At 36.1% G+C, this 15763-nt stretch overlaps 1 protein-coding gene across 1 annotated transcript in view; it reads left to right on the top strand.

Annotated features, from left to right (window-relative positions):
- Positions 1–15763, top strand: part of hmcn2 (hemicentin 2) — a 94950-nt gene that overhangs the window by 60434 nt on the left and 18753 nt on the right. The window contains 25 exon segments of the mRNA XM_051117996.1: positions 1402–1599; positions 2919–3049; positions 3466–3613; positions 3806–3932; positions 4013–4170; positions 5356–5634; positions 5715–5857; positions 6353–6503; positions 6587–6820; positions 7917–8030; positions 8154–8341; positions 8829–8925; positions 9484–9645; positions 9741–9854; positions 9942–10138; positions 10284–10365; positions 10453–10584; positions 10666–10809; positions 10892–11051; positions 12458–12582; positions 12665–12848; positions 12939–13036; positions 13146–13424; positions 15127–15320; positions 15414–15495. Of these exon segments, the coding sequence (XP_050973953.1) occupies positions 1402–1599; positions 2919–3049; positions 3466–3613; positions 3806–3932; positions 4013–4170; positions 5356–5634; positions 5715–5857; positions 6353–6503; positions 6587–6820; positions 7917–8030; positions 8154–8341; positions 8829–8925; positions 9484–9645; positions 9741–9854; positions 9942–10138; positions 10284–10365; positions 10453–10584; positions 10666–10809; positions 10892–11051; positions 12458–12582; positions 12665–12848; positions 12939–13036; positions 13146–13424; positions 15127–15320; positions 15414–15495 (3921 nt within the window).

Genomic DNA, 15763 nt, shown 5'->3' with positions numbered 1-15763 from the left:
AGAGCATTAAGTTTTAGCGACAGTCCCCGGATATTTAAACTCTGAAACACCGCAATACGTACCTGAAGCAACATAACAAAAACACAGCAATACGTGCCTGTCAACGTAATAAAAACACATTCTGGGGACACCTGTGACTTATATTACACCTTGTAAAAAGTGGCGTAAAAGGTATCCTTTAATACTATGGGTTATTTTTAAACAAAATAGTGCATTAATCTCGTTGTATTAACTTAATTTCCTGCTGCAATACATACAACAACTAATAAAATATTGGCAGATTCAAATCTTAACACTCTTTTAGCACCACTCACTGGATGTTTCACCTGAAAAAACGTGCAAGAAGCAACGTAATATTATTTCAAAATAACAATGGACACTTTCATTGCATGAATCGAAAAATACTGAGAAATTTTTCAAGATGTCTTTAATGTTTCGCAGAAGAAAGAAAATCACATGGTTTTAAAACAACGCAAGGTAGAGATCTGTTATATGAATCTGATCATATAAAAGCCATTGTATCTCTTCACAAGACTTGGATTAAACCGTTTGATTCATATGGATTCTTTTTATGACGCCTTTTTGACCTTTTAAGATCTTCCAAGTTTTGGTTACCTGGAATTTCAATGGGGAGACAGAAACCTCTGAGGTTTCATTAAAAATATCTTATATCTTCAATGCTTTCAAGATTAACCAGTTTTATGGGTTTGAACTATCCCTGATAGTGTCCTCTTTTGGACTTCTTTTTGCACATTTTTTCGCTTATTCCTTCCACCACTAAATAGACTTTCCATGTCACATCTGAAGTGCTCTGGGTGAAACCAAACACAAATAAACACTTCTCAGTATCTGTCATTCCTGCCCAAATGGCCTTTGAGGAGGTTTAAGAGATGACTGTAAAACAAGTACAAGGTTACCCCCTGCCCCGTCACTTAAAGCTAACCTAGTAAAGTTCATCACACATCTGTTAAAGGGGTCTTGGAAGCTAATATAGAACCTCATTGGTGTGTTTGAACTACTCCCCTTACTGCTGTCCTGAAGTCTCTTGACTTTTGTCTTTGAGCTATAAATCTGCAGTTCCTACGCTTGATCAGTTCTCTTCTGATATACTGTGTCTGGCATCTTCACTCGGTGCATTTCACCTTGAAGTACTGTTTGACGGGACAACGGCTGATCCACTTCCGAGGAAAGAAATTTACTGGCACCCTCTTTGTTTCTGCTCTTTGTTGTCTCGCTGTCAGATGGATGGATATCTGGTCTTGTTTTTAAGCTCTGGCGAGCCTCATGTTCATTGTGCACTGGGAATTGTGATTCTGTCGTCTCTGATCGATGTCTTCTCTTTCACATGCACTGTTTCTCTCTATTTCATTTGTTCTTTTGCTGTTGTCATCCCCTGGCTAGGGTCTCCTGCTCCTTGGGTGCGATGGTTCAAAAATGGCCTGGAAATTCATATGGAGCGATCGGAGCATGGTGTGTCTTTGGCTGAGAATGGCTCTCTGGTGATTGGCACAGCTTCGGCCAGTCACAGTGGCGATTATAAGTGTGTGGCCACTAATGAAGCAGGATCCGTGGAGAGGAAGACCAGGCTAAAGGTCAATGGTGAGACTCTTGCAGCATTTGCACATGGCCAATAGCTTTATAATTCATTTTAAACTAAAGTCTGTTTACTCTAATTTAGATCTGTGGTACCATGAACTAAACAGGAAAAAAGAGGAAAAAGTAATATAGAGTAATGTATTATTTTAGGGCTGGGTAAAAAATATCGATTTGATACTGATTAGTCAAGCCTTGATTAGTCTAGCCTGTTATTGAAGGGAATATTGTAGCGCACCTCCCATCCATTTAACCACAATAAGCTTTGTGCTTTGTTACTTTTGAAATGAAACAAAGTCCTAGATTTCAAAATCTACCCATTTTATTACCGTATTCAAACAATAAATGCCGTTTTTGTGCTGTTTAATGTGGAGTGACAGATCGTGGTAGCGCTTCAGTTCAAGAGAAGCAGAATCTTTAATACAGTTTCAGCAGTAAATAAACATGAATAAACATCCAAAGGTATGTTAAAAACACTGTTACATTGCTTGTAAACAATGTCACGTAACATTACATTCACTTCAGAAAAAACATATTTGGTGACCAGAAACTAACTCTGTCAAGTTTTTACAACAGCCATGTTGTAAAAATGTTTATATTTCAAAAATATAATTATGTAATTGTAACTATATTATTATAAAAACCTCACTGAATGTAATTTAAGCATTGCAAATCAGTTAATATTAACCTTCATTATTATAATAATATAATACCAACTGACTGTCATGTATATTTTACAGCATTAGGTGAGAGATTTTTTTCTTTGAGAAAATTTGCCATGTTTTGTTCCTGATATATGTTCAAAATAATCAATATCGAATCGAATCAGAAATTGAATCAAATCACAAGCTTGTGAATCAGAATCAAATCTAATTGTGAAATGTGTGAAAACCCAGTCCTATTATTATTACTGTAAATAATAAATAAATAAAAAAAGTTATGGAATATTTATATATTCTAATATATGATATCTTGTTATGTATAATTATTCAATTAAAAAACATACAATTTTATCATTCTTTTTTTTTTTTTTTTTTAATTATGAAACTAAAAAAAAACAAACAAAACAATAATGTGTGTAATGTGTGCAGATTTTTCACATTTGTTTTGGTGACTCTTCTACTTTTTTATCCTGTATAGTATACCTAGGAATTAATAGGAACAAATGTCTGGTTTGTGTCGTTTTAGAGCAGGCACTTACAGTAGATTTATATGAAAGCTTTTCATTGCTTGATTACATGCCTAATTAGATACAAGCAAATTACCGTCAGGGTTTAGTGCTGGATTGAATTATGCTGAATGATTTCTTTGTCTCACAAATCTAGTACCACCAGAGATCCAAGATGATGGGCAGCCTTTGAATCTAACGGTCACACTGAAGCAGCCCCTCACACTGGGATGTGATGCTTTTGGTATCCCAACCCCAACCATTACCTGGACTAAAAACAACAGACCCGTAGGTTTTTCATTAACATTGTGTTATATAACAAATAATGCACAGTCATCCTGTCATTGTTGCAAAATGATATCCAACAGGGTGGCCCCATTGTAATGTTGATTAATTTTCCTGTTTATTACACAGCTTCTTGCCAAATAAATATTTAAATTAACATGGAATATTAATTTTACTGCAGTGACATGAGAAACATAAATCTAGCATGATGTATGAAAATGTTTGCCAGGTCATTTAAAATGTAAATGTATTTTATTTATTTATTTTTTTTTATGTTATTATTTTATTTTATTTTATTTTCCTACCTGTATGGCTCTGCTCCAGTGTAATGGTAGCATAGTGCCACCTAGTGGCTATGAAATTCATCACAAGTCTTGGCTGCTACTCTTGGAAATCAATTACCCACTCTGTGTTTCTAGATACTGGAGACCCCAGGAGTGTATTTGCAGAATGGAAAAAGGCTTTTAAAGATTTACCGTGTTCAGCACGATCACGCTGGCCACTTTGCCTGCACTGCCCAGAACTCTGCTGGGGAAGCCAGGAGGGAGTACACTATTGAAGTACAAGGTGAAATTTAGACAAGCTGTGTAATTTAAAGTAACCTTGAGGTTTACAGAACAAAGGCTAAATGTTAGGCTGTGTTATTGTTTTTAGCTTGTATTGTTTGATCCAAATGTCTTTTGTTTGTTGCAATGCTGTTAGAATGCTCTCCTGTAGTTTATTTCTCATTGATTCTTATGTCCTGGTGTGTACATGTAGCTCCACCAGTAATTTCAGGTACCTCAGGAGTGCAGGAACTGACCGTCATGGCAGGACAGGAAGTGGACATGCATTGCAGAGTTAGTGGCCACCCACTGCCTACAGTGGAATGGAGTCATGATGGAGAGTGAGTCAATGACACACACAATCACATCCCCCTTTCTTCCAGTTTCTGTGCTCATGTGTGCTCTTCATAACCTCTTTCAGAGTTTTATCTCCTAATGGAGACCCTCATGTGGAGTTTCTGGAGAAGGGGCAGGTGTTGCGGGTGAAGTCGGTCAGACCGAGGGACCGTGGCCTGTATCAGTGTGTGGCCAGTAACAACGCTGGGACTCAGACACGGCAGTTCAGGCTGAACGTACAAGGTATGATGGGGATGGGAATTATTAAGAATTGAACTACTCTGGTTCTAATTCCTATAACCGTTTGATTATGAAATTAATTCTCACAAGCCTTTAAAACAGCGTAGCACATAAGCATTATGTGTTATGTGTATAAGAATCGTTCATTTGGGAATCAGACTACACTGGTTATGCCGTACAGTTTTGATTCACTTAAAAGAAATGAATTATAAGCGTTATTCATTCAAGAACTGGACTACACAGGTTGCATTTTAAAATTTTAATTTACAAAAAGCAACTGAATCATATGAGTCAGTTGATCTAAAATGTGACTATACTGGTTGTGCTGGTTGTGCTGGTTAAGATTCCTTAAAAAACAGAATCATAAGAGTCATTCATTGAGGAATTATATTTTTTTTATAGTTTTGATTTACTAAAAGAACTGAATTCAGATTGAAGAGTTATTTGTTCAAAAATTTAACTCTACTGGTGGTACTGCATAGTTTTGATTCTTTAAAAAGAACTGAATCATAAGAGTTATTCATTCAAGACTACACAGGTTGTGTTTTATAGTTTTGATTTACTAAAAGAACTGAATCATAAGAGTCATTCCTTCAAAAATTTGACTATACTGGTTGTGCTGTATGGTTTTGACTCACCAAAAAAAACTGAATCATAAGAGTCATTCGTTCAGGAATTGGACTACACCACTGACATTTTATAGTTTTGAGTTACAAAAAGCAACTGAATCATAAGAGTGATTCATTTAAGAATCAGACTACACAGGTTGCGTTTTACAGTTTTGATTTACTAAAAGAACTGAATCAGAAGATTCAGAGTGAAGAGTTATTTGTTCAAAATTTTAACTATACTGATTGTACTATATGGTTCTGATTTGCTAAAAGAACTGAATCATAAGTTATTCATTCAAGAATTGGACTACACAGGTTGCATTTTATAGTTTTGATTTTAAAAAAAAGCAACTGAATCATTAGAGTCATTTGTTTAAGAATCGACTACACAGGTTGCATTTTACAGTTTTAATTTACTAAAAGAACTTAATCATAAGACTCATTTGTTCAAAAATTTGACTATACTGGTTGTACCATATAGTTTTGATTTGTTAAAAAGAACTGAATCATGAGAGTAAGTTGTTCAGAAATTTGACTGCACTGGTTGTGCTGTATTTTTTTCTCTGTCTTTTCACAGCTGCTCCCATGATTCGTGATGCCGGTGAGAATTCAGAGGTGACTGCCGTTTTGGGTTTTCCTGCTGTTCTTCACTGTGAAGTCGAGGGGATCCCACTTCCCACCATCACCTGGCTAAAGGACAACCAGCCCATTGTGTCCAGCCCTCAGCTCACGTACACACAGGGTGGACAGTCTTTGCGAGTGGCTGCGGCCCGTGGTGAGGACGCAGGCACCTACACCTGCAAAGCAACCAACCCGGCTGGAACAGCACATAGACACCACACACTAAGAATTATGGGTAGGTAGGCGATGTAATGCGATTTACCTAGGCAAGGTTGTCTGTTTTTGTTAAAGGTTAATGCTGTGCCATTTCCTCAGTTCCTCCACAGATAGAGGGGGATTCTACGACACTCAATTTTGGCAGGAGAGAAGAGAAAGTGAGAATTAATGGGACATTGACTTTGTCATGCCTGGCCAAAGGCTTTCCAGAACCTGTCACACAGTGGTTTAAAGATGGACAGGTCCGTATATCTGTTTTGTGTTTATCAGGTTCTTCCATAACTGCATGATTGAGTGTCATATTGCTTTTTACAACAGATATGAATCTGCATAAGCAGCGTTTTTAAATGTATTGGTTGAATGAATGATTCAATGACTCAATCACATATACAATCACTTTTCTCATTCCTGAATAAATCAGTGTGTTTGAATGAATTTGTTCAAATGAATTATTAAATGATTCATTCATGGGATCCTTTTTTTGTGCTGTTGTACAGTATAAAAAAGCTGCTCAGTCAATGAAATCAATCAAATGTTTGCTTTATTCTTTGATTGTCTAGTTAAAATTAATTCAAGAAATGAATCAAGAAACTAAAATAAAAGCAAGAAATATTCCTCTGAGCCACATAAGCCCATGTTCAGAAAGGCCTGAAATCACCCCTGGGCTTGTCTAATCAACTTTTGAGGAGTAATGAATGAAATGGTCATATTGAAACACACTGTTGTATGTTTCACAGCTATTAAATGGGAATACACACACTGGTCTAAGAGTGAACAGTCACATGCTTCTCATCGAGAATGCCACGCTGTCTCATGAGGGCCAGTACACATGTGTGGTTACCAATTCTGCTGGAGAGGACAAAAGAGACTTCCACCTTACTATACAGGGTCAGTGCATATTATACACACTTCAGTTTTTTACTGAAGTTAGTGTGCGTAGATATTAATGTTTTTTTTAACTACTTCCTCAGTTCCTCCAATCTTTCACCGGGTAATAAATGGTGCTGCTGGTTTCTCACTGGGGGAGAGAGACGGAGATGAAGAGGACCCTGATGGCACTGAAGGGATGGTTGAAAAACGAGAGGTGGTATTAGGACACTCCATCAGTCTGTCCTGCGAGAGCAATGCCATTCCTCCTCCTCGACTCAGCTGGTACAGACAAGGCAGGCAACTTACCAGCTCAGATGGAGTTGTGTTGTTACCTGGTGAGTGGAGTGAAATGCTCTTTTTGTGTCATTAGTCAGTAAATAAGTCTTAAAATTTGTTTACATATAGTCCACAAGAGAAAATAATAGTTGAATTTATAAAAAATGACCCTGTTCAAAAGTTTACATACATGCTTGCTTCTCAAATACTGTATTGTTACCTGAATGATCCACAGCTGTTTTTTTTGTTTGTTTTTTTTGTTTAGTGATAGTTGTTCATGAGTCGCTTGTTTGTCCTGAACAGTTAAACTGCCTGCTGTTCTTAAGAAAAATCCTTCAGGTCCAGCAAACTCTTTGGTTTTTCAGTATTTTTGTGTATTTGAACCCTTTCCAACAATGACTGTATGATTTTGAGGTCCATCTTTTAACACTGAGGACAACTGAGGGACTCATCTGCAACTATTACAGAAGGTTCAAATGCTTACTGGTGCTTCAAAAGGAAAAATTCTGCATTAAGAGCTGGGGGGTGAAAACTTTTGAACAGAATGAAAATGTGTACATTTTTCTTATTTTGCTTAAATGTCATATTTTTTTATTTAGTACTGCTGTTTTGAATGGGGTCATTTTTATAAATTCAACTATTATTTTCTCTTGTGGACTATATGTAAACGTGTTCTATGTGAAACATCTTATTCAGGTCAGTACTAAATAAAAAATAACATGCATTTTGTATGATCCCTCTCATTTTGGTAAAATAATTAACATTTTGCAGATTCTGCAAGGTGTATGTAAACTTTTGACCTGAACTGTCAAAATTAAGAATAACAAGAGCTCTGAAAAAAAATTCTTTATTATGCTTTTTTATTATTTTATCGGCAAATCAGTTTTAAAAATGACCGATACCGATAACTATAAAAATGCTTAATATCAGCACAGATAATCGGCCAGGCCGATAATTGGTTAACCCCAAGTATGTATTAACATGTCCAGTACACTTCCAAAAAACTTGTTATTATTATGTGAACACCATGGTTCTTTTTAGTTATTGTAGTTAAAAACAAACAATGCAATCCATCTTGCTCTTAAAGATAAAACACTGGCAAATACTGTACAGTATATAAAGTACATTTTTGTTTGTGTGTGTGTTTCTCTTCAGGAGGGCACGTTCTGCAGATTCCACGGGTTCAGCTTGAGGATGCTGGGAAATACACCTGCCAGGCTGTGAATGAAGCTGGAGAGGATAAAATGCACTATGACCTGGAGGTGCTGGGTAAGGAAGTAAATCCAACAGACAAATCTCTGACATTCAAATGATTAAACTTTATTTGTTAGCCTCATTAATAATGAGAATTAATGATCTGCATAAATGTGACTAATTTTACATTTTATGCAGTTCCTCCTTTGATTGACGGCCAGACTGATGAGTTCATGCAGGACGTGGATGCTGTGGTCAACTCGACTATATCGCTGCGCTGTGATGTCACAGGAAACCCCACTCCATCTGTATCTTGGCTGAAGGACGGTCTGCCCCTCTACAGCGGCCCTCACCATCAAATACTAGAGGATGGGAAACTGCTGGAGGTGATGGTCATGAGCTCAGAAACATAAGAGCTTTACCCTGTTTGTCTTCTAAATCTTAAGAACACAAATTAAGATATTTTTGATGAAATCAAGAGCTTTCTGACCCTGCATAGACAGCAACACAACTACCATGTTCAAGGAACAGAAAATAGTAAGGACATATTTATGCTTTAGGTTATTTTTGTTTTCTTTGAGCACAAGCTTCATAAAATTACAGTTGAACCACTGATCCTTGAACCTTGAAGGTAGTAGTTGTGTTGATGTCTATGCAGGGTCAGAAAGCTCTTGATTTAATCAAACATATTTTAATTTGTATAATATTTTAGTCTGTCTCATGGGTTTGGATCGACATAAGGTTGAATAATTAATGACAGAACTTTCAGTTTTAGGTGAACTATCAACTTACAAGGTTAATGCAAAGATTTTGCTACTTTGAGAAAAAAAATAAGTGCCACACCTCATATAACTCCCCTGTGTGTTTCTGTAGATCCTGAAAGTGCAGGTGTCAGATGCGGCCAGCTATCAGTGTGTGGCGGAGAATAAAGCTGGAGCTGTCGAGAGACTCTACAGCTTGTCTGTTCAAGGTAGGAGCAATTGACAGGGTTCCCACAATCATGGAAGACCAGGAAACAATTTTGTTTTTCAGCCCCGAAAATATCACGAAAATGAATAAAATCTTAAAAATGAATGGAAATTTCATTAATGATAAATAGTGCTATTTCTTAGGCAAATATTGGCAAAATTGAGTAACATATAACTTGATCTGATGTCTGATTTGTGAGCGAATCATTTTTAAGTCAGTTCTTATTTCCAATGAATTGTCAAACATTTCACAGTTCAGTCTGAAAGATTCATTGGCAAATCACTTGGATTTGAACAATATTTAAAAATCCTTATCCAGAAAGACTGAAAAGATGTACACTACCAGGAGATTATTTTGAATTAAATTAATATTTTAATTCAGCAAGAACACATTAAATTGAATCAAAGGTGAATACATGTCTTTTTAAAAAACGTTATTTTAAATTCTAATATTATTTCGTAATGTTATTGTTTTACGATAGTCAAATAAATGATTATAGGAGCATAGCTAATTAGCTATTTGTGTCATACACTGTTAATACAGCATGCGTTTTTCTTAGTTCCACCAAGGATTGTGGGCCGCCGGGAGGAGGATATGAGTGTGGTGGAGGGTCACATGATCTCTCTGCTGTGTGATGTGCAGGCATACCCGCCTGCTGACATCATCTGGACCAAAGATGGGCAGGTGCTCGAGTTTAGCACTGGCATCCACATACTGCCAGGTGAGTTGCAGTCTAAATATAACTCTCTGTGTGTATCAATTATGCTTCATGAAGCATGTATGCATTAATGTAATGTGCCATCATCCTGTTCAAAGGCGGTCAGATGTTGCAGATTCCCAGGGCTGGACAGCAGGATGCCGGCCAATATGTCTGTACAGCCACAAACTCAGCCGGACAAGACCAGAAGAGCATTCTCCTTACCGTCTATGGTTAGAGGACTATGGGTGTTTTTGTTAATTAATTGCTTCCGTAGATTAATATAGCAATTTACACATTTTTGATCTGGCCCTTTCTAGCCCTGCCTACACTGGTGCCACGTCTTGAATCAGAGTCTGAGGTTATGACATCTCTGGTTGGGTCATCGCTTATTCTGCGTTGTGAAGCCAGTGGCATCCCTGAACCAGAGGTCACGTGGTATCGTAATGGACTTCAGCTGGCTGCTGGGAATGGTTTGAGGATAGAGCGCCAGCAACTTGAAATAGTTGGGGTGCAGGTATGTAAATGCAGCTTGGGTGAGCATAAAACTCTTCCTTATAAAACAGACTTTTGAACGTTAGTGTAACCTGAAGCATAAATGTATACATAAGGGGTGTATTTATAATTACGGCTTTGTTAAAGTGGTTTCTGACTTTCCTTAGGTGGCTGATGGCGGGGTGTACACCTGTAAGGTGTCCAACATTGCAGGTCAAGTAGATCGCACCTTTAGAGTCACAGTGCATGGTGAGTCTTTAAAACACAGCATACATGCAAAATTTATGCATTATATCCCTTACAGGTGCAGTAAGTTTTACTAACTTTCACTTTTAGTGCCTCCTGTAATGGAGGGGCCTCTTCATGAGACTCTCACTCAAAACATGGGCTCACACATCACCCTCATCTGTGAGGCCTCTGGCGTACCTGTACCCAGCATTGCTTGGCTGAAAGACGGCTCTCCTATCGGTCAGTTAAATACTGCACACGTTCAAATGTTAGTTTGAATATGTTTTACTCATGCATTTTGTTGTTTGTTTCTTTGTGTAGAGAGCAGTTTGCAATGGAACTGGTCAGCAAGAGGAAACAGACTGGAGTTAGGTCCTCTGCAGTCCTCTCATGCGGGCACTTATACTTGTATTGCCAAAAACAGTGAAGGGCAGACGCAGAAAGACTACTCACTTACTATATATGGTAAAACTGTACACTTGTTTTTTTGAGTCGCACTGTGTTTGATTCATAAACTCTAAATGACCAAGTGTATTTGCACCATCAGCGTCACCCACCATTGTAGATTCTGGCCACCCGTCAGAGGTCAGTGCATCTGTTGGGGAGGAACTGACTCTTGAATGTCGGGTGATGGGTACACCTACTCCCAAAGTGAGCTGGCTGAAGAATGGAAAGACTCTTGAGAATGGAAATGCAGAGCATATAGAGTAAGACTCATACACTCAATTCAGTAATTTATTTGTTTTCTTACTACTGCTACTACTACTACTACTAATTAATCTTTAATAATATAATATAATATAATATAATATAATATAATATAATATAATATATTGTGATATATATTACAGTATTCATACTCCCACACAGATTAATTGATTTCTTCCTTTTTTATAAATAATAAAAAAATTAAGTTTAAAATAATAAAGAAATGTTATGAACAAATTTTAATGAACACTTTTGTACTCCTTCCGCTCCATTTGGTATGCTTATATATAATCTAATCTAACCTAATATATATATATATATATATATATATATGTGTGTATATATATATATATAAAGTATATACTCCCACACAGATTCATTAATTTCTTTCTTTTTTATAAATAAAAAATATTAAGTTTGAAAAATAAAGAAATGTGATGAAAACAATGTTAATGAACACTTTTTGTTCACCTTCCACTCCAACTGGTACGCTTATATAATATAATATAATATAATATAATGTAATATAATATAATATAAAATTATATAATAATAATATTATATAATTATTTAACGCTGAGAACACATTGGAAAAATAATGAATACAAAAAAGAGTACAGAAGCTTTATGAAAACATTTTTTTTTTATTCTTACCACTTTCACTCCTATTGTTTTGCTTGTAATATTATTTGTAATTAACATTTTGTATTAAACAAAAAAAATAGAAAATAAAAAAATCATTAGTGTGACTTTTTGACCCCGCTGTTTAAGTAAACTTATAAATCATATTTTTAATAATATAATATAATATAATATATAGTAAATTATTCATACTCACACACAGATTCATTGATTTCTTTCTTTTTTATAAATTAAAAAAAAAAATTAACTTATAAATAAAGAAATGTTATGAAAACAAACTGAATGAACACTTTTTGTACAACTTCCACTCCAGTTGGTATGCTTATAATATAATATAATATAATATAATCAATTGTTTAGATTAATATAAATATAAATATTATAATTATTCTTACTCCTATATAATATAATATAATATAATATATATAATGTAATATAATCATTGTTTAGATTAATATAAATATAAATATTATAACTATTCTTACTCCTATATAATATAATATAATATAATATAATATAATAATATTTTTGAATTCCTACACCTTTCAGTCCAAATGTTTGCTTATATTATTTGTAATGAATTTTTGTATTAAATTGTATAAAAATGTACTTTTTGACCCCAATGTATAATTAAAATTATAATATTAATAAATATTAAAATTTATTTTTTATTCTTTTCATTTTTATTCTAACTTCTCAACAGAGAAGCTTATTTATATTTCATAGTTGCACTAACTTACACTGATGTGTATGTGCATTACAGTGTCTCTCCAGATGGGAGCACTCTAACACTTTTGAACGTAAGGCCAGAAGACGCAGGAACATACACATGCCTGGCTGTCAGCTCTGCTGGCCAAGAGAGCAAGATCTATACCTTGTTTGTTTTGGGTGAGAGCAGCTTTCTTTCTATAGTGTTTTAGCATACAGAGTACAAATCTGTTAAATAATTTCCATGCTTTTTGCACTACAGTTCCTCCTTCCATAAGCGGGGAGACCAGTGTGCCCCGTGAGGTGCACACCACTCAGCACAGTGTGGTCACACTGGAGTGCAAAGCCACAGGGACTCCTCAACCTCAAATCAGCTGGCTGAGAGATGGTCATCCTTTACTCCTGTCACCCCGTGTCCGCCTGCTTTCTGCAGATACTCTGCTTAGGTCAGTTTTGCACACATAACACATTACAATTTCTGATAATCCAGATGTAACATTAGATTGACAGTGTCCTGTATCCTTGTGTCGGCACAGAATTGCACCAGTACAGCTGTCTGATTCTGGCATCTACACTTGTGTGGCTCGTAGCCGAGCTGGATCAGCTGAGCTCAACTTTGACCTCCAAGTGCAAGGTACAGCAGAAACACTTTTTAACTGATCAATTTTTTTAAAGAAGAGTCGTTTAACAAATAATCTCAAATACACAACATTTCAACATTTTTAACCATTGCTATTTGTCAGCACCCCCTGCTGTTGAGCGCACAGAGCCAACTGAGCAGGTAGCCGTGGTCCAAGGCTCTTCAGTAACACTGACCTGTGAAGCCCGTGGTGTGCCTCCTCCAACTCTATCATGGCTAAAAGATGGCCAACCGCTCTCACTGCACCGTAATCTTCTGTTGGATGGACAGGAAACCCGCTTCCTGCTCTCTGATGTGGGTCCCAGTGATGGAGGCCTCTACAGCTGTGTGGCAAGCAACCAAGCAGGGAGCAGTACCAAGACCTTCAACCTAACCGTGCTAGGTATTTGCAGCTGAAAGCAAATGTATAAATATGGAAGCCTGTTTCTGCCACTAAATAAAAAAATGTAAAAAGAAAAGGAAAGGACGTGACGTGTGGCCAAGTATGGTGACCCGTACTCAAAATTTGTGCTCTGCATTTAACCCATCCAAGTGCACACACACACAGTAGTGAATTTTGAGTTTGTATCTCCATCCTGACTTAATAATTTGTAGTTGCATGTTATAAAGTGAGAATTGCGAGATATAAACTCGCAATTCTGAGAAAAAATTCAGAAATGTGACTTAATTTCTCAGAACTACGAGTTTATTTCTCAGAACTGCAAGTTTATCTCGCAATTCTGACATTATAACTCGCAATTGGTAGTTTATTCTGAGAAAAAAGTCAGATTTGCAACAATTCTGACTTTTTTCCTCAGTGAGTTTGTAAACTTGCAATTCTGAGAAATAAACTCACAATTCTGAGAAAAAAGTCACAATTGTGAGTATATTTCCCAGAATTGCTTTATTAATCGCAATTGCGAGTTTATATCATGCAATTCTGAGAAAAAAGGCAGAATCGTGAGAACTTGCAATTCTGACATTTTTTTTCAAAGTGAGTTTACCTTAACTCGCAGTTCTGAGAAACAAACTTACAATTCTGATAAAGAAAGTCACAATTTGCGAGTATATTTCTCAGTTTATATTACACAATTCTAAAAAAAAAAGGTCTGATGTGTAAGCTATAAACTCACAATTTTGACTTTTTCTCAGCGAGTTTACATAAACTCGCAATTCTGAGAAATAAACTTCTGAGAAAAAAGTCAGTTGTGAGTATATTTCTCAGAATTGCGAGTTTATGTCTCACAATTCTGACTATAACTTGCAACTGCAAGTTTATATCTCACAGTTGTGAGAAAAAAAGGCAGAATCATGATATAAACTTGCAATTCTGACTTTTTTTCAAAGTTAGTTTACAAAAACCTGCAATTCTGAGAAATAAAGTTACAATTTGAGAGCATATTTCTCACAATTTCTCAGAATTGCAAATTCATATCTTGCAATTCTGACTTTATAACTTGCAATTGCAAGTTTATATCACACAATTCTAAAAAAAGGTCAGATGTGCGAGACATAAACTCAGTGAGTTTACATAAACTCGCAATTCTGAGAAAAAGTCACAACTGTGAGTTCATTTCTCAGAATTTCTCAGTTTATATCTCACAATTCTGAGAAAAAAAGGCAGATTTGCAAGATGTAAACTCACAATTGCGAGAAAGAAAGTCAGAATTGTGAGGAAAAAAAGTCACAATTACCTTTTTTAATTTATATTCAGTGACGGAAAAAGGCTTCCATATATAAATATAAACATAAGTAAAGAAATAATAGAAGGTTCTTGAGTTTTTGAGCCCCTAAAGGGATACTGTAGTGGTAGTAAAAAAAAAAAAAGATGAGATGAGATGGGAGGAAAAATTACATTTCAAAGCCTTCTCTCACAAAACGTTGTGTTTGCTGTGAAACATTTGCAAACCTTTTGTGTGGAAATCAGTGTTTTTCTTGCATATGCAAAGATTGTTGGGGGTACACAATACTTTTACATGAGAATGCAAATGTTTTGCAAGAGAACACAGTTTTTATCCCATCTCACATTGTTTCCATCACCATTTCCTCTTAGGCATAGTATATGATGTAAGTATTAAATCTGAGGATATATTGTCCCATATTAGAGCCTCCCAAGATCTCTGGCTCTTCATCTCCTGAGGAGCAGCTGATTGCAGTGGACAGTGTTCTGGAACTGGAGTGTATAGCGACTGGTCTTCCACCTCCTACCCTTAGCTGGCTTAAAGATGGGCGTCCGCTACAAGACAGCATGGCAATCATAGAGAGAGATGGGCAGCTGCTCAGAATCAACAAAGTTCAGGTGCTTATTTAAATGAAGGTGTAGCTTGTTTGTAATAGGTAGGTTTCGTATTTGTTTGTGGCTTTGTGGTTATGCCAGTATGTTTTGGAATAGGTGGAGGACGCAGGTCTGTATACCTGTCTTGCAAGTAGCCCAGCCGGAGAGGATGGTAGAAACCATTGGGTTCGCGTTCAGCGTGAGTATATGAAGATTGTTTCAAATTAATACTGTTGTTTTGAACTCTCTATTAATCAAAGAATTAATCAGTTTCCACGAAAATGTCAAACAGCCCAGCTGTTTTCAACATTGATAATAATAAGAAACGTTTCTCAAGCACCAAATTGACATATTTCTGAAGGGTTATGTGAGACTGAAGGCTAGAGTAATGACTGCTGAAAATTCAGATTGCCATCACAGGAATAAATTGCATTTTAAAATATATCATAAAAAAATCAGGTCATATC

Source organism: Labeo rohita, chromosome 8 (assembly GCF_022985175.1).
Source record: "Labeo rohita strain BAU-BD-2019 chromosome 8, IGBB_LRoh.1.0, whole genome shotgun sequence".
Classification (NCBI taxonomy): Eukaryota; Metazoa; Chordata; class Actinopteri; order Cypriniformes; family Cyprinidae; genus Labeo; species Labeo rohita.
Note: the sequence above shows the minus strand (reverse complement) of the source record. Positions and strands in the feature narration are given on the sequence as shown.